The 23,824-nt window shown below is 37.3% G+C and overlaps 1 protein-coding gene across 1 annotated transcript; it reads left to right on the top strand.

Annotated features, from left to right (window-relative positions):
* The first annotated feature begins 1,618 nt into the window (after positions 1 to 1,618).
* LOC142620545 (serine/threonine-protein phosphatase 7 long form homolog) lies at positions 1,619 to 2,260 on the top strand. The gene is made up of 2 exons (XM_075793904.1): positions 1,619 to 1,717; positions 1,844 to 2,260. Exons 1-2 carry the CDS (start codon positions 1,619 to 1,621, stop codon positions 2,258 to 2,260), a joined length of 516 nt encoding a protein of 171 aa, XP_075650019.1.
* Positions 2,261 to 23,824: the final 21,564 nt, after the last annotated feature.

Genomic DNA, 23,824 nt, shown 5'->3' with positions numbered 1-23,824 from the left:
GCAAGCAAGTGGTTTTATTGGTGTTTGGGCTGGGGGTGTTGTAGGGATAACAAAGGATAAAGGGCTAAAATAATTATTGGAACTCTCACAATGTCAGAGGATATCTATTTGAAGCACACATAGGAGTTGAGGAGGATGAAAAAAAAGGGTAGAGGAAGAACATTGGTGCACTGGGGTGGTTGCAAATAAATAAAAGTTGGTAGAAATTAATAGAATTTCAGCATATACATAGGATCACCACCAGATCTCACTGAACCCACAATGCAAATTAAAATCGAACCAAGGTCTGTAATACTCTCTCGAAAATCATGGTATCTAGGATTGTGCTAAGTGGTCAATCAGTCATAGAGATTAGACCCTTGAATTTAATCACAAAAGTGTAAAACTTGTATTTGCATGTACCAATATATTCAACAAATAAACCCAAAAACAATGCTATAGATATTAAGCCCCAAGCAGACATCCAGGGGGGTAGAGGGGGGGGGGATTCAACTTTTAATGAAAACAATGGATGTCAGATTCATTACAATGGAATAACATACAATATACATATTTCAAATAATGCTTAGAAGCCTACACATGAAAAGCTCAAAAGTACCATGCTAATTGCTTTTTAAAGGGAAAACAAACTAAAAATCATCAAAAACAGTATATAATATACTTTTTATGTATGCATGTATGTATTAGAAGTACAGAATTGACAATATAAATTTTCTTGGTAACCAAAATATGTTTAACAAAATTTAAACCAGTCATCCAATATGGATATTTACTATAAAAACAGCAGTTTGAGAATTTCAACCACAAGCTAGTTAACTGAAGATGAATTTAACTTCAAACTGAAAGTGAGCAATATTACAGTTAAAATATAGCTGAGCCTAAATTTTTTTGGGGCTTGATGTTGTTGAATAATGAGTAGGATGCTTGGACTACTTAACATTCTAAAGTTTAATTCATTTTTTCTTATGATATCAGTGAAGGCTGCATTAGATATATATTATTTCCATTTTCAGTCAAATATGTTTATAATTAAAAATAAATAAATAAATAAATAAATAAGAAGAAGAAGAAGAAGAAGAAGAAGAAGAAGAAGAAGAAGAAGAAGAAAGTTTATGTATTTGAAGTGAATTTTCCCCTGATTGCTGTTGTCACCAAATGCATGATAACCCTTAGATGTTCAAGTAAAAGATGCGTGTTTGGATTGCATAATACCTATTAAAAGATGCATAATACTTTCAACTTCTAATTGTGAACTGCCATACCAATTTCAAAGATCGTGCTTGTAGTTTAGACACCTTGCCCATTGTAATGCCATGACTCTGTTTACCTACCAAGCATAAAGACATCCCAAACAAATGGCTTCACTTTACCCTAATGCAATTCTCTTTATTTTGAATCTGCTTGTAAGGTATATAGCCACTCTCTCTTGAATGAAATTCAAGCTTATAAGAGAAATTTATTAAAGAAAAAGAAAGAAAAAGTAGGAACTCAATTATGTAAATTTTCCTCATGTGTCATGCTCCTTAAAAAGAGAATTAGAATGTTTATGCTTTAAATTTGACCTAATGGGACAGTAGTCACTTAATGAGCCATTAATCACTTTTAATTTATGCCAGATATGGATCCACATCAAACGGGACCCTCCATACAGGCTGTCTTGACGAGGCAGGCTGTGCATCGTTCAAGTTTGCTTTGGGATGCTTCTTTGGAAGGCGAGGTATGCACTTGTTCAAAATCGTAGTCAATATATGTAGTAGAAATAATTTTTGGCATTTAAGTTTGAAGTGTAATTATTACGTGCTTAGTGAATGCTATTATTAATACTAAGCTACTCTGTTTGCAGGAAGTGCCAGGTGTACTGACTTGTCGTCACCGAGAGAAAGGTCTATTTGAAGGTGGGTTAGATCCATGGATTGTCGCTTATATCACAAATGCGGGGTTAGATGGGCTACTTCGGGTCCCACATATGGACCTTGACCATGCACTAATCACGGCCTTAGTGGAGAGATGGCGGCTAGAGACGCACTCATTCCACTTGCCCTATGATGAGATGACCATCACGCTGCAAGACATAGAGGTCATAATGGGGGTACCTGTACATGGCTTGCCAGTGGTGGGATTTACCCATATGGACAATTGGTGTGAAATCTGCATCGAATTGCTAGGTACCCCCAATCCATCGGATAGACTAGTCGGTAAGAAAAAGAACACTGCAGTGTTGGAAAGGCCGAGGATAAAAGCCAAATGGCTCGAGGAGTAGTTTAGCAACCCTCTCCCTACTGACGCCACTGAGGTGCGTGTGCAGTAGTATGCTCAGTTTTACATACTCCAAATGTTGGGTAGTATGCTGTTTATGGACAAGTCTGGCGAACGGCTCTCAATTATGTATCTACAATTTTTCAATCCAATTAGCAATGGAAAAAATTATAGTTAGGGTAGTGCAGCATTAAGTTGGCTATATAGACACCTCTGTAATGCATCAGAGAAGATAGCCAAGCAAATTGGCGGTGCACTGTTGTTAGTGTAGTTGTGGGTGTGGGCGAGGTTTCCACACATATGTCCTGTGATGAGGCTGTTAGGATTAGTGCCCTTAAATCCTATTGTATGATGCTATGTATGAAATTATGTATGACATTGTGTATGACTTAATATTGTGATTAATAAAGTTGTTTTATTATTATCTAAAATAATGGTAACATGAATATTGAGACATTATCATATAGTCCATGAGATACATAGTATGTGATTTATGCGATTTAGTCACAGAAGATATAAGTCACAAGTTCTTTGTAAACTCAGAATTTATAGTTCGTAGTCAGTGATGAAATTGGGCATTTCATCTGCGAAGACTATAACGTATGTAGGATCCACACCAGGCACTGCCCCCAGGTCCACTTGTTATCAGGTATGTAGGATCTGAGATAGTTACCATTTTGCATTTCCGCATTAACTTTTTTCGCATGGGAATTATGTAAGTAACTAATATGAAGGTATAGTTTGTGTTGTTTGCTAGACAGAAAGGGGCTAAGATAACAACTAAACATCCAATGCATGTCCTACTCGCCTATCGTGTGTCACTTGCTTCACTACGACCAAATCAGGTATCGTGCCTTACAAGTGGGAACTGCATTGGCATGTAGTTGTACTTACAATTCGCTTTAGAATGAATAAACCTAATACCTTTCAAAGTTAAACATTGTTGCCATGTATTGTTCACATTCGTTACACATTTTTTTTAAAATTATATTGTTAATATGGTTGTTTGCATCTATTGGATCATTGTAGATTGTCTTGGAACCATATAAATATTATTTGGGTTCCCTGCCCGCATATTGTACGGCAGGCCATCACATATGGAGGTCCATCGTGCCGCTTATACATTTTTGGGTGGTTGAAGGCCATCATCCCGAACGTGTTCTCTGATAGTTTGGGATGAAGCAAGGCGTACCGATCAATGTCGATACTTCAATTGAATTTCACATGATAACACTCCAGGGCAAGCACGAAAAAAAATGGGCTGAAGAACATGCCATGCATATTGCTAGATGGGCTGCGCACGCCACAATTGCCGAAGCACCACCCTTTCATGGGGTAATGAGCTACAATAACGAGTATATGGTGTGGTTTCATCCCATCACTATTTGGCATATTACAAAAGAGACCTCGTACTGGGACACTTTGGTAAGTTTACAAAGATTGTTCTGTTATAAATGTACCTCGCTTCGCATAGTTTAGTTCAACCTTCTAACACTACTCTTGTATACTTGTGATAAGTTGAATTATAGTTGAGGATTATGGTGAAGTGCGAACCAGGGTCCGAGATCTACACCGGTTGTATTAATGCCTTGCAATCTGTTGAAGAGATCGGTCGGTTGACCTTGGACGATGCACGCACTGCGGGCAACACAAGTGAATTAGCTGTAGGGCGTGGTCAGCAAGCAGGTGGACGTCAAGGGCATGGAGGCCATCAATCTAGTTAGCGTCATACATCTAGTCGACGTCCCACGACTGGTCGCCGTCACACATCTGGTGGGCGTCACACGCTCGTGCATGACCACACCATGGACAAGGCAAGTCAAATAGCAGATGAGATGTGTTTCGACACTGGTTATGACATGGGCTCCATGGAACATGATGATGGGGGTCCATCCCATATGTTTGCCTATGGGGAGACATGTCAGTTCCCATTCATGGTTCGTGATGATACATGCCTACCCACATCCTCTACTACATCTCCGTTGCCCACCACTCGTACATTTCCCCCATCGACTACCGGCACTGCCCCCACAGATGTACGTGGTAGAGATGAGATGAGATTCATGCCCACCTTGGGCTACCCACCCCTGGTGCCATCCAGACAGAGATACCCACCCCCTACTAGAGGCTTCACACATTAAGGATTGGCCACGAAGGCCGCAACGGACACGGACACGTCCTCCTGACTGTGGGATTGGACATGGTACTATACATCGATTTAATACCGATTACATATACATCTCTTTATAGTTAAATGATTTGCATAATACTATTTGCTTGTGTTCTTTTCAGGCAAGGTGAGTTCAGTTAAGGAGCCAGTGAGGAGAAGAAAACGAGGATGATTTTCTTGATGGTATTTGGTCATTATTCAAAACCAATAAGCTTCTTTGATCTAGACGTGATAAATTTGTACCTTAACAATGGCCTTGATAGACATATCACTATATTTTCCATCTATTCATTTACTTCTCTCTGGCATGTTTCTTCTTATAATTGACTTTCAAAAAGAAAAGAAAAGGAAATCCATACAATTAGCTACTTAATTTCTTTTGCCAGCTCCTTTGTTGGGAACTGCATTAAGTTTTAGTTGATACCAGAATGAATTTCCAAGTTATTTATATATAAAATTTGTCTCCTGGTCAATCATCTTTCACATGTTCATCTTTTAGCTACTTGTAGATTTATAATTCTTGATACTATGAGAGCCAATTTATCATTAATAATCACTTTGGTAGTCCCTGATTTAACTAGTCTAAGAAGGTATGTTACCGGCCAGAGCAAGCTATGTGTCATATTTGACAGACACCCTGGGATACAAGCTATCTTCAGAGACACTAATCGAGACTTTTTGTAGCCTCCCCTAACACAACATCGTTACTGCCTTCGTCATCTATGCAGTATCGTCAACATTAGATGGACCAATGAAACTTTAAAGAATCTAGTATGGAGGGTAGCAAGTGCTACCCAGGAGTGAAAGTTCAATTCCACCTTTGGTATAATTGAGATTGTCAACCAGGATGCACACCAATATCTGAAGGATATGCCCAAAGAGAAATGGGCTCTAACTTTTGATGAGGTTACCGTTATGGGGCGATGGCTACAAACGTCTCGGAGTGCTTCAATGGTGTTCTAAAGGGTGCTTGTAGCCTGCCCATTACAGCAATGGTGAAATACACATGGTTCAAACTGAATGCTTACTTCGATGATCGTCGTAATAAGAGCATAGCGCAGTTGAATTCGGGGAAAAAATGGTGTAAATATGCCTTGGATATCTTCATGAGAAATAAGGTGAAGGCAGAGCATCACAGGGTGACGAGATTGAGCGCACAACAACAATCATATCAAGTAGATACACCGCATAATCCAGGGAATGTTGGACGTGGGGATCACACACATGGAGTTAATTTGCTGTAAAGAACTTGCACATGTTAGAAATGGAAATTGTACAAGATACCATGTTCACATGTCATTGCAGTTTTTATTAGATATCGACATGATGCAAAGCAGTACATTGACCCATGCTATAGTGTGTATGCATTGTTCCTAAGCTATGCTCCCATTTTTCCTGCGTTGAAAGATAGATTTTCATGGCTGGATCCTAAAGAAACTCGAAGGGTTGTCCCTAACCCCCAATTGATCTAAGAGAAAGGTCGCCCTGTAAGTGACCGAGAACCACACCATGGAAGGAGGGGGGGAGGAAGGTGTAATGCGGGTTATGTGACCAAAAGGGGCATAACCGAAGAACACGCCTTAAGCAGAATGAGGTACCGACGAGTGGTGGTCTCACGGACTAGGTACGCTAAGTTTGAACTGTGGCATCCTTCTAAATGCAACTTGAAACAAAATGCATGATATGTTAATGGGCAATAATAATTACCAACTAATACCAGATTCACCAGGTGTATGTTAGGTGTATTCTAATTTTTACTTTTCTAAAAGTTCTTTCATTTTTGTTCAACTACAAAGAACCATAAATAATCCTATTCAATTTGATCTGTTAGGTTTTTTTTTTAAGGTAAAGGAATTGCTAGTTATGGGGCTACTTGTGGCTTGGTGCTAATTGAAACCATGGTTCAGTCATGTTGTGGTCTACTTAATTTTCTTGGCCATGAGCTTATATGTAGTTTGATAAATTAAGTCCTTTATGAACAAAAACAGCTTTAATACATATTAATTTTCTTGATCATTGTTGGAATAATTATTTTCCTTCTAATAATTATTTTCCTTGCTTGTGGTAGGTTGTGTTCATAGTTCATACATATAATTTGAATTGATTCTATGAGATAATGTCTTCCCAAGTCTCCTTTAAGGTAGAAGTTCTCATTATATTTCTCATTTCTTTTATTATTGTAAGCTTTGTTGAGTTACTATGGAAATTATTATTCAAATAATGGGTATAAGATCTAGTGAGTGTGCATGAGTTCATGGTTGATTGAGTTATTACGGAAATTATTATACTTATATTTCAAGCTGTCCTTTTGTTAGATCACAACATAAATTCGGGCATGAGCTGGTGGTCTTAGGGAAACTGAGCAATTCAAATGTCATGACTCCTCTAGCCTATGTTTTGACAGTCAACAATGCTTATCTATTCTATGAATATGCACCCAAGGGCACCCTTTTTGATGTTCTTCATGGTAGCTTGGGAAAGGCTTTAGATGTCATGACTCCTTTAGTATGGTTCACTTCTGATGTTTTTGTACAACAAAATAAATAGATACAAGTATGAAGGCAAGTTTGTTTTGATTGACACTAAAACTCTACAGGAGAAAAATGATCTTGGTATCCAAATATCTCTATCTGCAGCTACTTTCATGGAGAGTCTTGTTTTACTTGATGTAGCAAATGTTATATCTTACTAAAACAGTGGTATGGATGAACTGAAACCCTTGTTATTTTTTTTCCTTTCATTGTAGGCATGATAGTATTGCTAAAAGCTTCATTTTTATCCGATGTTTACATCATGCTTCTGTGACAATTATAAATTAGTATTTGAGATTTGTGTGTGAATGGTTGTTGTGTTATGGATTTGTTGTTCCTTTTCCTTTAGTAGTACTTGTCTAACGAGCATGTTGCCCTTCCAAGGTCATATGTCGTGCTTCCCTAGTTCAAGCTACACCTGATGTTGCACGTTTCAATCCTTTTTTAAGTCCTCAATTATATCATATATTAATGCGCGTAAAATTTATGTACTGTTTCCATACAATTAAATTCAAACACATAGATGCATTGAATTTAATGTTCTTTGGGAAAGATAACTTTGTTTGAATTAGGTCTTTCAATACAATTATGTGTTTGAATTTAAGTAGAGAACCAAAGACATAGTATCTAAGTCTTATCCTATATTAATTTTTTTTGTAAATGACAACATATTCTTCCCTTGCAACATGCATGCCTTTCCCCATTTAAATTTGTTTTTGAATTTGGATAGTGAAGTCAACTTGTTAGTGTCTAATCCTCACAAGTTATTTGTTTGGTGGCTGGCAGAGTATGCTTACACAATGAAGGTAACAATGGCTGGGAATGTTTATAGCTTTGGGGTTATTCTTCTGGAATGCTGACAGGAAAGCCGGCTGTTAGTGAGGGAACCGAGTTGGCTGAATGAGTTTTAAATAACTCAGTCAATCAAGATAAATGGGATCACATCCTTCACTCTAACTTCAGTAGAACATCACTTGCCATGAAAAGTCAGATGCTTGCAGTCCTGAAGGTTGCTCTTGGTTGTGTGAATGTATCACCTGTCCCAAGCCCCAAGATGAAGAGTGTGCTATGAATGCACCTCAATGCAAGATAAAGCATAGCCTCATGAAAATGAAGTTCTATACACAGTTTCCACTATAATATTGTAAAAAGGAAAAGCTTCTCTTTCCATACAAGATATGGAAACATTTTGAAGTCAACTTGCATGTAGAAGTAGGAAATTAATAGTTTTTATTTATTTATTTATAATTTTAAACTCCTTTTTCCCGAGCATTATGCTCCCTTATCATGTATAATAGATATATAGCAAGTATGGCTTTGAGATTGACCAACAGTTTTACTTCTATTCATCTTTCAACTCTAAAGAAAGCTTTTCACAGTTATGAAAAACATGCTAGCATTCATGCAAAGCGGCCTTGAAGCTTGTTATGGTAGTTCAATTAAGGTCCTGCCTACTAGTATTTATGTTTAGTACAATGACAATTTAAGGTTTGATAACACAATCAAGTTCATTTGAGTCCTTCCAGTATAACTTGTGTTTAAGGGGGAGCCATTCCTCTGATGACAACATAAAAACTAGATTATTAGTGTAAGGGTGCTTTCATATAGGCTGATACTCGAGTTTAATGGACTCGGGTATGGCTAACACAGTACTCAAGTCCATGAAACTCGAGTATCAATCGACATGATTTGCAGTAATCATACAGATTAATACTCGAGTCCAAGAAACTCGAGTACCAAGTGGATTTTTAATGCCAAATGCCAGATCAGCCTGGGACACAGTGGCAGAACTAGAGGGTACTCGAGTTTACAGTGCTCAAGTACCATTTAGTACTTGAGGTTCTTAAACTTGAGTACTGAAAAAGTGGTAGATCACCATTTATTTCCGAAACAGTATTTTTTTGCTAAAACTTTTATGGAAAGGTAGTATTTGGCCATTTTGGGACATTGAAAATAGTAAAAAGAAACGATAAAGCCAATAAAAGTGTAAAGAAATAGTAGTAACAAATGAACACCATCTGTCCTAAAAGAACATCAAGCATGGATAGCAAAATGTACCCCATCCAAGAGAGGGAATCTCACAAGACTAACATGTGAAATTTATTTTGTGAGAATCACACATGTAATAAGAGAGAGAACTCATAAAACTATCTCATAAAATATTTTTCATATTATATGATTTTCTCGATTTAATGGGCAAAAAATTAAAATAAGAAAAGATGTTACCATCTTGTCCCAATTTTTTACCCCACGGCCTCAACCTGTTCCATACCCTACAACAATCACAATTCATTAATGTTACAGAGAGAGAGAGAGAGAGAGAGAGAGAGAGAGAGAGAGAGAGAGTGGTAAAACATAGGAGCGACTCAAGAGTCAAAGCAAAATTGCATAAGATAGTGCTAATATAATATGCATCACATGTTACAGACCAAATTGATTGACTTAATTATAATTGTTTATTTGCATTTTCATTGCAATAAAAAATAATTATATATAGCAACAAATAAATTTTAGTCTTAAAATTTTAAGATTGTCTATGAATCTCAAAAGACTAGTCCATGTTGATCAACATTCTATATATTTGAAGTCATTTTGTGTCACTTCCATCATTGACATGTCATTTTTTGTTACTTTCATTTTTGTTTTTTAATTTATCTCTATCATTTTTTGTTTAGTTAACTTTTAATAATATAACTACATAATTACATTATGAAAACAAAATAGTAAAAACTATTTTAAGATATGTGGCGAAAAGAATTGTATAATACCAAGTTTTTATAAAAATAAAAAAGCATAATAAAGAGAAGTTTCAGATTTAGTACAAAACCTTTGTCCCTAGACTCTACAATCCCCGTAGATGAACTTATAGTAGAAACCTTCTACCACTTCAGAATCTCTGAACTCTTCAATATATGAACGCTACCCTTTTGCATGAATCCCAGTATGTGACTAGCCAATGATGCACGACTCCTAGTACGTGACTAACTTACCAACTTGAAGAAGATGTTGGCTGCAAAGTTCTTCACTTCATCAACAATGAAGATCAAGAAGCACTTGGTTACAAAACCCTAAGGCGCAAAGACGTAGTAGCTTCTTTCAGAGAGAATAAGACATCAGTCACCTTTTTCATATGTTCCTCCTTGTATTCTCCTACGTGACGGCTTTTAAAATAAGCATTATATCTGTTTAGGGTTGTGAGAAAAGAAACCCTACACATACATGTTAGCATGGGTTGAAAATCAGATCTGAAAATTCTGATTTCGTAATTCTCGATAGATAGTATCTGTCGAGCAGCTATTGAGCTTTAATGAATAAGCATTTCTTCACTTATTTCTTGGACAGATTTTTATGGTTTTAACACTTATCATATAGTCCATGAGATGTATAGTATGTGATTTAGTCACAGAATATATAAGTCACAAGTTTTTTGTAAACTCAGAATTTTAGTTCGTAGTCGGTGATGAAATTGGGCATTTCATCTGCGAAAACTATAACATATCAACAAAGATGATTTGTCTTGATCATGGAAGTGGAGACTTCTAGTTGGTATGTTTTAAGAGTTAAGACATTTTGAACTGGACTGCTGTGAGATTTATTATTCTCCTAACGACTGTCAAATGAATAATAAATCTCATGACTTCTATTTACATGAACTCTTAATCCTGAGAGAATAATGGACCTAATCATGAAATGCAAGTTGCTTTGATATATCAGGAGTGAGATCCAAAGTATCAGTCAAAACCTCAGTATGTTGGGCAGCCACATTTAGTGTTGATGGAACATATATTCTTAAGATGGAATTCATAGTCTCTTAATGGAGATACTACATATTCTCTTGAGATAAGTTTAATGGGTTTGTTATTCAGAATGTTAGGCCTAACTACTTTAGTAAATAGTTACTAAAGTATATATTTATTAAATTGAATTTCATAAATATATGATGAATAACTTAAAGGATGAAACCGGATACTCAAGGATTAAGATGTAGTAATCTTCAAAGTGGCAGTCTACATTTATGACTTTGTATTACTACGAATATTTTATGAAGGGGTTGCATGTATAATAAAGTCTTGGGATATAATTTTTAAATAAGGTCTAGAGTACAATTATATTTGTATAATGGTATTAAATATAGTTAATAGTAACTTTGGACTTGTCAAGAGTTGACAGAAAAGCCCAAGGCCCATTGGAGCTAGTGTCTTATTAGTCCCTTTTGGTCCTAGTCCAAGCCACATACTAAAGCCCAATTGGAAAGGCCTAAAAGGCTAATCCAATTAGATAATCAATTATAAGGAGAGAAACATACAAAATTTTAATATAAGAAAAGAGAGACATCATTGTGAAATGGTGTGTATGTGAGAGTGAGACACTTTATCATTCTTTCTTGGAAACTAATTGAGAGACCACACTTCTTGGGCGTAAAGTGGAATTGGAGTGAAGATTAAAAGTATTCCCGAGTACTTCTGATTTTGGTTTTGATTTTCACCACACCAAGGTATGCTCTCTTGTTCTTAAATTTTGAAATTCGCATAGTACTTGTTAACAATTGCAAATGAAGTAGATCCGTTAATTTTCCGATGCGTATGTTTTGTATGCGATACAAATATGTATTTTTCTATCATTAAACACATCCTAGATCTATCCAATTACAAGTAAAATGCATTTTGTCAAAGGATTAGCCAATTCTAAATGATATATGTTCCTAACATCATTTACATATGTCCTAACAATCAAAATAAGTTAAACTAAATATTAAAACTCCGTTTTAAATAATTTTGAAAAAAAATATAATTGGAAATTGAATTTTAATTGGATTGGTATTTAATTTACTTTTTTTTTTTTTTTTTTTTTTTTTTTTACATTTTGGTAGCTCCACTTTAGAGTAAATCATGTTAATAATTTTGATGTACATATAATGTGTTACATGGCAAAATATTGTTACAGAACTTGTAGTAAATCTATTGAGTCATATAGTGCAAACTGCAAACATTTGCAATACCCACTTTTATTTATGAAACAAAAATTATGATAGATTATTAAACTAATCTTAAAATGTTCTAGAAACATTTGGTTATAGAATTTTAATCAAAGTATTTTAAAGAGGTTTCTTTTGTTAATCGGGTTAAAAAGTCTTGAATCTAAAAGTAAATGGGCAAAAGACCTATTCAGAATTCAGATGGCATAAAAAAAAAAGGGGAAAAATTTTGGAATTTTTCACAAACAATTTTTAGATTCTTTTTTTTTAATTTTTTTAATTTTTTTTAATGTTCTTCCATTGTTTTATAGAACACAAGAATGTCACAACCCCCCCCCCCCTCAACATTAAAAAAAAAAAAAAACTTTTTCTATCTTCCCAAATTCTTTCGACTCTTTGGCAAACCCTTCGTAATAATATTACCATAAAACCTTGTACAAATTTTTTTTTTAGATTATTCTTCTTACAAGACTATGGTCCTAAAACCTTGCCAATTTATAAACTTGATAAACTAGTACTGAAATTTTCAAATGACTTTTTTTTTTTTGGTGGGTGGGAAAAACATTAAAGCTAAGACTTCATACCAAATTAAAGTTCAAAAAAAAAAAAGTTGGATTCTGGATCTACTTGTAGGACTGTGTTAGTGGGATGAGGAATGATTGTATCAATTTGCACAGAATAAAAGACCTATCAATGCTTGCCAAACAAGACAGGGATTGCGAAACTTTTGTCACTGACTCACTGAGAGTTTTCTTTTAGGTCCTATACTATTGGCATATGCAGCAGAGATTGTATTGATAGTGCAAGAACAGTGATATGGATATTCTCAAAAGAATATAAACTTGTTGCGTACAATGAAGCTGACAAGTTTACTAAGCCCGTCAGCTTCTTGTACACGAGAAGTGGCACAATGAGTCCATAAGCTGGCGACATCGCTTCAATACCCGACGGCATCTATGTAAGATGACGGAAGTAGGGAAGCCGACGGGATAAAGAGCATGACGAGTCTAGTGTGGCCTTGCTTAACCTCCATGAATATCTATAGAAGGAAATATCTCGTACCCCACAATTAACCCTAATCAAGGAAATCTCTACAAGAAAAGGATTCCGCAATATACACGTATTAATGAGGATCTTTCCTACAAGGAAAGACCTTCTCCGCCAAGAAACGAATGTTAGCTCTACGTCACTATAAAAACTCCCAAACCCTCACAAACCAAGGTACGCATAATTCATCCCAACTTTGGCTCTCTAGAGTTGTGAAAGTTCTCTGACTTAACCTTCGGAGGGTATTTGGCCAGTACCACACCGGTACTCTCTTGAGGTTTTCTTTCTCTATATTGTGCAGGTTTTGTCTTGAGCACGTGAGGACCGTGTGACTTATTGACGATTTTCAGCATCATTAGTTGGTTCCGTCTGTGGGAACATCCTTGTAAGCCATACTACCGCTTCCCGGACAAAGAGTTGCATGGTACTTACTCGCTTGATGGTGACCACCAACAATAATCAAGGCGACGAACCATATACCACCGCCCTCGAGAGACAGGTTTAGACTCTCGCCTCGACTGTAGAATGCCTCACCAAGCAAAACTGTGATCTAGAGGAATAGCTCCACCAAAAGAACATAAGGCTCAACACTCAGGATGAGGACCAAAAAGGCACCAGTGCTGAGAGAAGGGACCAAGAAGGGCCGGAAGATAGCAATGCCCCAACAAGATAAGAGCGACAGCATATAAGCCGTCCATCCCCCGCAGACATGGCTCCACCACACATGGTCATGGAGATACAAACGATGAAGGAACGAATGGATTTCATGATGAACGCCCTCAAAGGACGGGTGTCTAGCAACCTCGATGAGTTGGTCCATCGAACTGACTTACCATTCACTGTATCCGTCACTTCATTCCCTCTTCCACCAAAATTTCGCATGCCACAAGTAGAGGCCTACGATGGATCCAAGGATCCCTTAGATCATTTGGAGTCTTTCAAGACCCTAATGCACCTGCAAGGAGTGGCAGATGAGATCATGTGCAGGGCCTTCCTTACTACGCTAAAGGGACCCGCAAGGATTTGGTTCAGCAGGTTGATGCCTAACTCCATTAATACCTTCAGGGAGTTAAGCACCCAGTTTGCCTCGCATTTTATTGGGGGACACAGATATAAAAAGTCCACCGCCTGCCTAATGAACATCAAGCAATGAGAGGATGAAATGCTGAGGTCCTACATTACCCACTTTAACAAAGAGACCTTCTCAATTGATGAAGCTGACGACAAGATACTCGTGTCTGCATTCACGAATGGGTTAAGGAAGGGTAAGTTTCTATTTTCCTTATACAAAAATGACCCAAAGACTATGTCAGATGTAATCTACAGGGCAACTAAGTTCATGGATGTGGAAGACGTGCTGTTGGCCCGAGAAGAGAAGCCTAAGAAAAGGGAAAGACAAGAGGAAGCACGGTAGGACAGGGGGCGAAAAACAACAAGAAATGGAGATCGGCAGGAGGATAGGCGTTCCAAACCCCCTAGTGGGAGGTTCACAAGCTTCGCCCCCTTGACCACCCCGATCGATCAAGTCCTGATGCAAATTAAGGACGAAGGGTCAACAAATAGAAGCTACGACTGATGATCACAGTCATGACACATCTAACTGCTACGGTTTGAAGCAGCAAATAGAAGCTCTTATCAGATAAGTAACGTTGCAGAGGTCCGTCAACAAGGAAAGAACAGACCCCCTTCAAGAATAGGTCTCCCAAAAAGAGAACAAGCGTCCTAGGTTGCCCATAGGGGACATAAGAATGATTGTAGGAGGCACCGCTTCTTTTGGTTCGTCCAAAAAGGCTCGTAAGACTTACCTCAGGATGTTTCAAAACGTCTAGTTGATGGGCTTCGTCCCAAAGATGGCGTGGATCGACAATCCCATCATCGAATTCTCAGAGGAAGATGCCTGACGTCTTTACCAGCCACATGACGATTCATTTGTCGTTAGCATATGGGTAAGGGACTAAAACACACACCGGGTTCTGGTTGACAATGGAAGCTCTGCTAACATCCTCTATTACCCAGCATTCTAGCAAATGAGGATTGAAAGAGAACGGTTGGTCCCGACTAATACCCTGCTCGTTGGATTCGGAGAAGCAAGAGTGTATCCCCTCGGTGTAGTCACATTGCTCGTTAAAGGATGTAACATTCCTTCTGAAGGAAATATGCATGTGTGCAGTGGAAAAATAACGGATCTACTTCATTCATATAAGTTAACATGTACTATATAAGTTTCAGAATTTAAGAACAAGAAGTGTACCTTGGAGCGGTGAATTTCAAAACTAAGATCAAAATCGCTTGGGAACACTTTCAATCTTCACTCCAATTCCACTAACACCCAAGATGTGTGGTCTCTCAATCAGTTCCAAAGGGAGAATGTCAAAGTATCTAATACTTACATACACCACTTCATAATAGTGTTCTTCTTAAATTCTCTACAGAAAATTCTGTATATTTTTCCCTTTGTGTCTAACCGATTATCTAATTGGGTTGGCCTTTTGGGCCTTTCCAATTGGGCTTAAGTGTGTGGCTTGGAGTGGGACCAAAAGGGACCAATAAGACACTAGCTCCAATGGGCCTTGGGCTTTTCTGTCAACTTTTGACAAGTCCAAAGTTACCATTAATTATATTTAATACCATTATATAAATATAGTTGCACTCTAGGCTTTATCTATAAATTATATCCCAAGACTTTATTATACATGCAACCCCTTTATAAAATATTCGTAGTAACATAAAGTCATGAATGTAGACTGCCACTTCGTAAATTACTACATTTTATCCTTAAGTATCCGGTTTAATCCTGTAAGTTATTCATCATATATTTTGAAATCCAATTTCATAAATATATACTCTAGTAACTATTTACTAAAGTAGTTAGGCCTAACATTCTGAATAACAAACTCATTAAACTTATCTTAAGGAAATATTTTGTATCTCCGTTATGAGACTATGAATTCCATCTTGAGAATATATGTTCCATCAACACTAGATGTGGTTGCCCAACATACTAAGGTTTTGATCGTTTCTTTAGATCCCATTCCTGATATATCAAAGCAACCTACACCTCATGATCAGGTCCATTATTCTCTCAGGATTAAGAGTTCATGTAAATATAAGTCGTGAGTTTATTATTCATTTGACAGTCGTTAGGAGAATAATAAATCTCACACCGGTCCAGTTCAATATGTTTTAACTCTTAAAACATATCCACTAGAAATCTCCATTTCCATGATTAAGACAAATCATCTTAGTTGATATGTTATAGTCTTTGCACATGAAATGCCCAATTTCATCACCGACTACGAACTAAAATTCTGAGTTTACAAAGGACTTGTGATTTATATCTTCTGTGACTTTTCACATAAATCACATATTATGCATCTTATGGACTATATGGTAATGTCCCAATATTCATGTTACCATTATTTTTAGATAATAATAAAACAACTTTATTAAAGACAACATTAAGTCATACATAATGTCATAAATAATAACATACATAGCATCATACAATAGGATTTAAGGGCACACATCCTAGCAATCTCTCACTTGCCCTAAAAACTATTGTGCACTAATCTAACTCCCATCTCCTCCAAATGTGACTCGAAAGTCCTTTGGGGCAAGGCTTTGGTAAAGGGATCCGCTAGATTCTTTGCACCATCAATCTTTGCTACTACCACATCTCCACGAGCAACAATGTCTTGAATGATGTGATACTTTCTCTTTATGTGCTTTCCTTTCTTGTGATTCCTTTGATCCTTGGATTGTGTAACCGCTCCACTATTGTCGCAGAACAATGTAATAGGAACTTGCTCAATTCTCATAACACCAAGATCAGAAAGGAATTTCTTGAGCTAAACAGCATCTTTTGCTGCTTCACAAGCAGCAACATACTCGGCTCCCATGGTGGAGTCAACAATACAAGATTGCTTAACACTCCTCCAACTTATGGCTCCACCTCCCAAGGTGAAAACACATCTCGACGTGGATTTTCTGAAATCTAGATCCGATTGAAAATTCGAATCTGTATAGCCAATGGGAACCAAATCCTTACAACGGTAAACAAGCATATAATCTCTCGTTCTCCGTAGATACTTGAGAATATGTTTTATAGCTTGCCAATGTTTTGGTCCTGGATTTGATTGATATCGGCTGACCATGCCAACTGAATAACAAATATCCGGTCTAGCACAAAGCATGGCATACATGAGACTTTCCACTGTAGAAGCATAAGGAACTTGTCTCATCATATGTTCTTCCTCTTAAGTCTTAGGCCTTTGGTCATCAAACAGAGGAACTCCATGTCTAAAAGGAAGTAATCCTTTCTTGAAGTTTTGCATGCTAAATCGTTCTAGAACCTTATCTATATATCCAGCTTGTGACAAACCTAATATCCTATTCTTTCGATCTCGCCAAAGCTTGATCCCTAGAATATAGTTAGCTTCGCCCAAGTCCTTCATATCAAATTGGCTTGACAACCAAAATTTAACCAATGACATTACCCCTACATTATTTCCAATGAGTAGAATGTCATCTACATAAAGCACTAGGAACATTACTAGTTTATCTTGATGTATTTTATACACACATGGTTCATCAAGATTTTGTTCAAAACCAAATGATTTGATTTCCTGATCAAATCTGATGTTCCATGACCTAGATGCTTGCTTAAGTCCATAAATGGACTTTTTCAACTTGCATACCATATGCTCTTGGTTCTTTGTTATGAAAACTTCTGGTTGCAACATGTAGATTTCTTCTTCAAGATTGCCATTAAGAAATGTAGTCTTGACATCCATTTGCCCAATCTCATAATCATAATGAGTAGCAATGGATAAGAGAATTCTGATAGACATAAGCATGGCTACTGGCGAAAAAGTTTCATCATAGTCAATGCATTCTTTTTGTGTATACCCTTTCGCCACTAGTCTTGCTTTAAAGGTTTCAACCTTTCCATCTATTCCTCTCTTCCTCTTGTAAACCCATTTGCAACCAACATGTTTAATGCTGTTAGGCGTCTCTACAAGATCCCACACATGATTGGAATACATAGAATCCAATTCAGATTTCATAGCTTGGACCCAATGATGTGCATCTATATCATGTATTGCTTCATCATAAGTGTAGGAATCCGATTAAGCCTGTTCAGAGATAGCTTCATAAGTTTCTCCCAAACCTATGAATCTCACAAGAGGTCGAACAATTCTCCCACTATGACGAGGCTCCTTTGTACTAAACATCTCATAAGTGGTATCTTGTGGTGTATCTAATACAACCACATCATCCCTAGTTTTAGCCAACGGTTGTTAATTTACAGATTCATTCATTTCAGCCAATACAACTCTACTTCTAGGAGTAAAATTTTTCATATAGCCATTTTCCAAAAATCTATCATTTGTACTAACAAAAATTTTGTAATCATTTCGACTATAGAATAAATAACCTCTAGTTTCTTTTGGATAACCCACAAGCAAACGTACTTCTGATTTTGGTTCCAACTTATCAGGCTTCCCCTTTAGCACATGTGCTGGACAACCCTAAATGTGGAGATACCTTATACTAGGCTTACGCCCACTCCACAATTCCATGGGTGTTTTGGGAACAGATTTTGATGGAACTAAATTCAAAAGATGCATTGCTGTATCTAAGGCATACCCCCAAAAAGAAATTGGTAAAGTTGAATAACTCATCATGGACCTAACCATTTCCAAAAGAGTCCTATTCCTTCTCTCTGCTACACCATTTTGTTGAGGAGTTCCAGGTGCAGTCAATTGGGATACAATCCCATTTTGAATTAGTAAATCCATGAAATCCCCAAGAAGGTATTCGCCACCTCGATCAGATCGAATGACCTTTATGCGTTTGCCTAATTGATTCTCAACTTCAGCCCTAAATTCTTTGAACTTTTCAAAGGTTTCGGACATCCGTCTCATTAGGTACACATAACCATATCTTGAGTAATCATCAGTGAAAGTGATGAAATACTCATAACCTCCTTTTGCTTGGGTTGACATAGGACCACATACATCTGTATGAACTAAGTCAAGCAACTCTTGGGCTCTTCTACCTTTTGCATTAAAAGGTCGTTTGGTCATTTTACCTTCCAAACAAGATTCACAAACTGGAAATTCATCAAAGTCCATGGGCTCTAAGAGTCCATCTTTGATCAGTCTTTGAATCCTATTGCCAGAACAGATAAACATTTTATCCTTCTTTATTACAACATTGTCTTTTAGGATAATACAATACCCATGTTTACCTAAATAAGTTGCAGAAATCAAATTCCTACGAACATTAGGTACAAACAGACAGTCTTGCAATATTAAAACCCTAGACTCAAAACACAAATTAACAACACCAACAGCTTCAACCGGAATTCTGCTCTCATCAGCCAAAGTAAGAAACAATTCCCCTTCACTCAGCTTTCTGGTCTCCTGAAACCCCTACAAAGAATTGCAGATATGATTAGAACAACCTGAATCTACACACCAGGAATCCATGGGATTCTGTACCAAACATATTTCAATAAGAAAGGAAGTTTTCATACCCTTGTTCTTGGCAGCCTTAAACTTTGGACAATTTCTCTTCCAATGTCCTTTCTCACCACAATGGAAACACTTTCTTTTGAACTTCTTTCCTTTATCGGCAACCCCTAAGGCAATTTTCTTACCCTCTTGCTTAGTGAAGTCCTTCTTCTTCTTTTTCTTCTTCTTCTTACCCTTGCCTTTCGACTTAGGTTGAAAAGTAGAAGCTTCACCCACATTAGCTTCAACACTAGAAGTACCAAGGATGCCTTCTGCCGTCACTAACTCATTCATTAATTCAGACAAAGAATAAATCCTTTTGTTCATATTGTAATTGAGTTTGAATTCCTTGAATGATTCCGGTAGTGACTGGAGTATCATATCCACTTGGGATTCTCCATCAATGTCGACACCTAAAACCTCTAAAGTATTCAGATTAGAGATCATTGTAAGACAATGGTCTCTCACTGAACTACCTTCAGCCATTTTGGTATTATAAATTTGCCTCATGGTTTCTTGTCTTGTTGAACAGCCTTGCTCGCCAAACATCTCCTTCAGACTATGTATAATGTCCGAAACTAGTTCTACATCCTGCATTTGATGCTGTAAAACATTTGAGATAGATGCTAGGATAAAGCATTTGGCCATTTCATTAGATTTCTGCCAACGATCATATCGTTGTTTTTCTTCAGAAGGAGCATCCAATGAAGGAAAGCTAGGACAAGATTGAGTAAGCACATATTTGTGCTCTTCAGCTGTTAAAACAATGTCCAAATTTCTTTTCCAGTCAACATAGTTGGATCCAATCAGTTTGTTTTAATTAAGAATAGAAACAAGTGGGCTAAATGATGCCATGTTCAAATCTGAAAATAATAAACATGAATATAATAAGTAAATTGGACATTATCAATTTAGCATATAAACATAAAATATGGAACCTTAATAATACCATAAAGTAATATATGCAACGACAACCCAATCCAATGTTTAAAATTCCTTGGAAGCAAGTAAATTATAAACACTATGATTGATTGAGAACTATTCTCATTATTAGTGATATCATGATAAATCTTATCAAACATTAAAAATATGCCGTTTTTCCTTTAGCCTCTAAGTAATAATGACATAGCTCCGAAGGGAGGTTAACCATAAACTTAGTCTAGTGTACACCATTGACCGAATTATATGTGAGTCATTAAGTAACTTCACGGTAGCGTGGTCGTTCATAATGTAAAAACACATATTATTCATCGTTAAGAAGTTTAACCTGTAATACCATGAATTAAACACCCTCTAAAGGGAGTAAGGCATATACACCAAGGCGAGATGCTTAATCACACTACTATAAACCTTCAATGGAGGCCGTGAAATGCAACCTTTGTATCTCTCTCCCACTAGATGTTTTAAGATAAATGTTTTTAAATTTAAAACATGCATAAACTAATTACACATTGCCCTGCTTATATATATATATATATATATATATATATATATATATATATATATATATATATATATATATATATATATAAACACTTAGAAAATTCTGATTCCACAGTCCTCGATCGATCCTCGACAGATTCTCGATCAATCGAGAAAAAGTTCTACGAAGCTCGATTGATTCTCGATCGATCGAGAAACCTTCTGTCTGCTTGATCGCTCCTTGATTGATTCTCGATTAATTGAGAATCAATTGCACGATCCTCGATTGATGCTCGACAGATTCTTTTAAATTTAAAACATGCATAAACTAATTACACATTGCCTTGCTTTTATATATATATATATATATATATATATATATATATATATATATATATATATATATAAACACTTAGAAAATTTTGATTCCACAGTCCTCGATCGATCCTTGACAGATTCTCGATCAATCGAGAAAAAGTTCTACGAAGCTCGATTGATTCTCGATCGATCGAGAAACCTTCTGTCTGCTCGATCGCTCCTTGATTGATTCTCGATTAATTGAGAATCAATTGCACGATGCTCAATTGATGCTCGACAGATTATTGATCGATTTAGAGATCTTCTGCCAGCTTGATAGATTCTCGACAGATCCTCGATCGATCGAGCGTTGCGAATTCAGAATTTTCCAGATTTTTTCTAAGACAGTTTTTCTACGTTTTCATGTACAAAACAACCAACATACGATCGTAATGAACATAAATTGATATCAAAACTGAATTACATTGATGCTATAGCCTTAAAGTTCAGTTTAACATACTTAAACTAAAAATTAAACAACATCATAACATTAAAATCAGTTTTTATCAAACAATAATTTCAACGACCACGCAAAAAACTATTTTCTAACAACATGAAACTATTGTCAACAATTCTAAAACTCAAAACATGTTAAACAGATACGAAATGAAGATCGCTCTGATACCATTTGATGGAAATGTGCAAGTGCGCAGCGGAAAAATAACGGATCTACTTCATTCATATAAGTTAACATGTACTATATAAGTTTCAGAATTTAAGAACAAGAGAGTGTACCTTGGAGCAGTGAATTTCAAAACTAAGATCAAAATCGCTTGGGAACACTTTCAATCTTCACTCCAATTCTACTAACGCCCAAGATGTGTGGTCTCTCAATCAGTTCCAAAGGAAAAATGTCAAAGCAGTGGATGATTGCAGAACCCGTCGAGGGTTTGGAAGAGATACCACTTGATAACTCCAGGCCTGAACGAACGACTAGGATCAGCACTCTCGCCAGTCCGTCAATTCGTCAAGTGCTTACGATGTTTCTAAAAGAAAACCAAGATGTCTTTGCATGGAGCCATGAAGACATGCTTGGGATCGACCCTTCAATCATGGTGCACAGGTTGAATTTGTCACCCACTTTTCCCCCCCATTCGTCAGAAGAAGTGAGTGTTCGCCTAGGACTGAGACCGAGCTATAGTGGAAGAAGTCTGTAAGTTGCAAGATGCAGACTTCATTAGAGAAGTATACTACCTTGACTGGCCAGCCAACGTGGTGATGGTTAAGAAAGCCAACGGGAAATGGAGGATGTGTGTGGACTTCACGGATTTGAACAAACCATGCCTCAAGGATAGCTACCCCTTCCCACGGGTTGACGTCTTAGTAGACTCTATAGCCTGACACCAATTACTAAGCTTCATGGATGCTTTTTCTAGCTACAACCAGATTAGATTGGACAAAGCTGATCAAGAGAAGTCTTTGTTTGTCACCAACCAAGGTCTCTTTTGCTACAAAGTAATTTCGTTCGGCCTCAAGAACGCAGGCGCAACGTATCAAAGACTAATGAACATGATGTTTGCACATTATATTGGAAGAAATGTCCAAGTCTACATTGACAACATGCTAGTAAAAAGCCGAAGGGAGGATGACCATTTGGACGACCTCAAGGAGACCTTCGACACCCTCTGCTCTTACAAGATGAAGCTCAATCCGAATAAGTGTGCATTTGGAGTGACGGCAGGAAAATTCCTAGGGTTCATGGTGTCCTAGAGAGGAATCGAAGCCAATTCAGACAAAATCCGGGCCATAATGGAGATGTCACCACCAAGGAATGTGAAAAAAGTACAAAGCCTTAACGGCAAGGTAGTCGCGCTGAACAGGTTCGTATCAAGGGCAACAGACAAGTGCCTACCTTTCTTTCGCATGCTAAAAAAGTCTTTTGAGTGGATGACCGAGTGTCAACAAGTATTTGAAGAATGGAAGGCCTACCTTTCTTCACCGCCGTTACTAAGTCCCTCCAAACTAGGGGAAGAACTATTCCTTTACTTGGTTGTATCTTTGGCTGTCGTCAGCGTGGCCTTAGTCAGGGAAGAAGACAGGGTGCAGAAGCCTGTCTACTACACTAGCCGAGCACTTCGAGGCACGGAGGAAAGATACCTACTGATGGAGAAGCTCGCCTTTGCTTTAGTCACCACAGCTCGTAAGCTCAAGCCATACTTCCAAGCCCACACTGTGGTCGTCTTGATAGACAAGCCTCTACAGCGAGCAATGAGTAATCCTGAGGTCGCCGGACGGATGGCGCTATGGGCAATAAAATTAAGTGAATTTGACGTACAATACTGCCCCCGAACCTCCATAAAGGGACAAGTAGTCGCGGACTTCATTGTAGAGTTCACCGATATGGAAGGCCAGGGAACAGAAGAACATCCTCAGTGGAGCATCCAAGTGGGTGGATCGTTTAACAAGTAGGCTGGCGGAGTCGGTGTAGTGTTCCATTACCCAAAAGGGGATGAGATCGAATGCATGGTTCGTCTGTACTTCTCAATGACCAACAACGAAGAAGAGTACAAAGCTTTAGTGGCGGAGGCAACAAATGTGATCGTATATA

Source organism: Castanea sativa, chromosome 12 (assembly GCF_040712315.1).
Source record: "Castanea sativa cultivar Marrone di Chiusa Pesio chromosome 12, ASM4071231v1".
NCBI lineage: Eukaryota > Viridiplantae > Streptophyta > Magnoliopsida > Fagales > Fagaceae > Castanea > Castanea sativa.
This window is presented reverse-complemented; position numbering and strand designations above follow the sequence as displayed.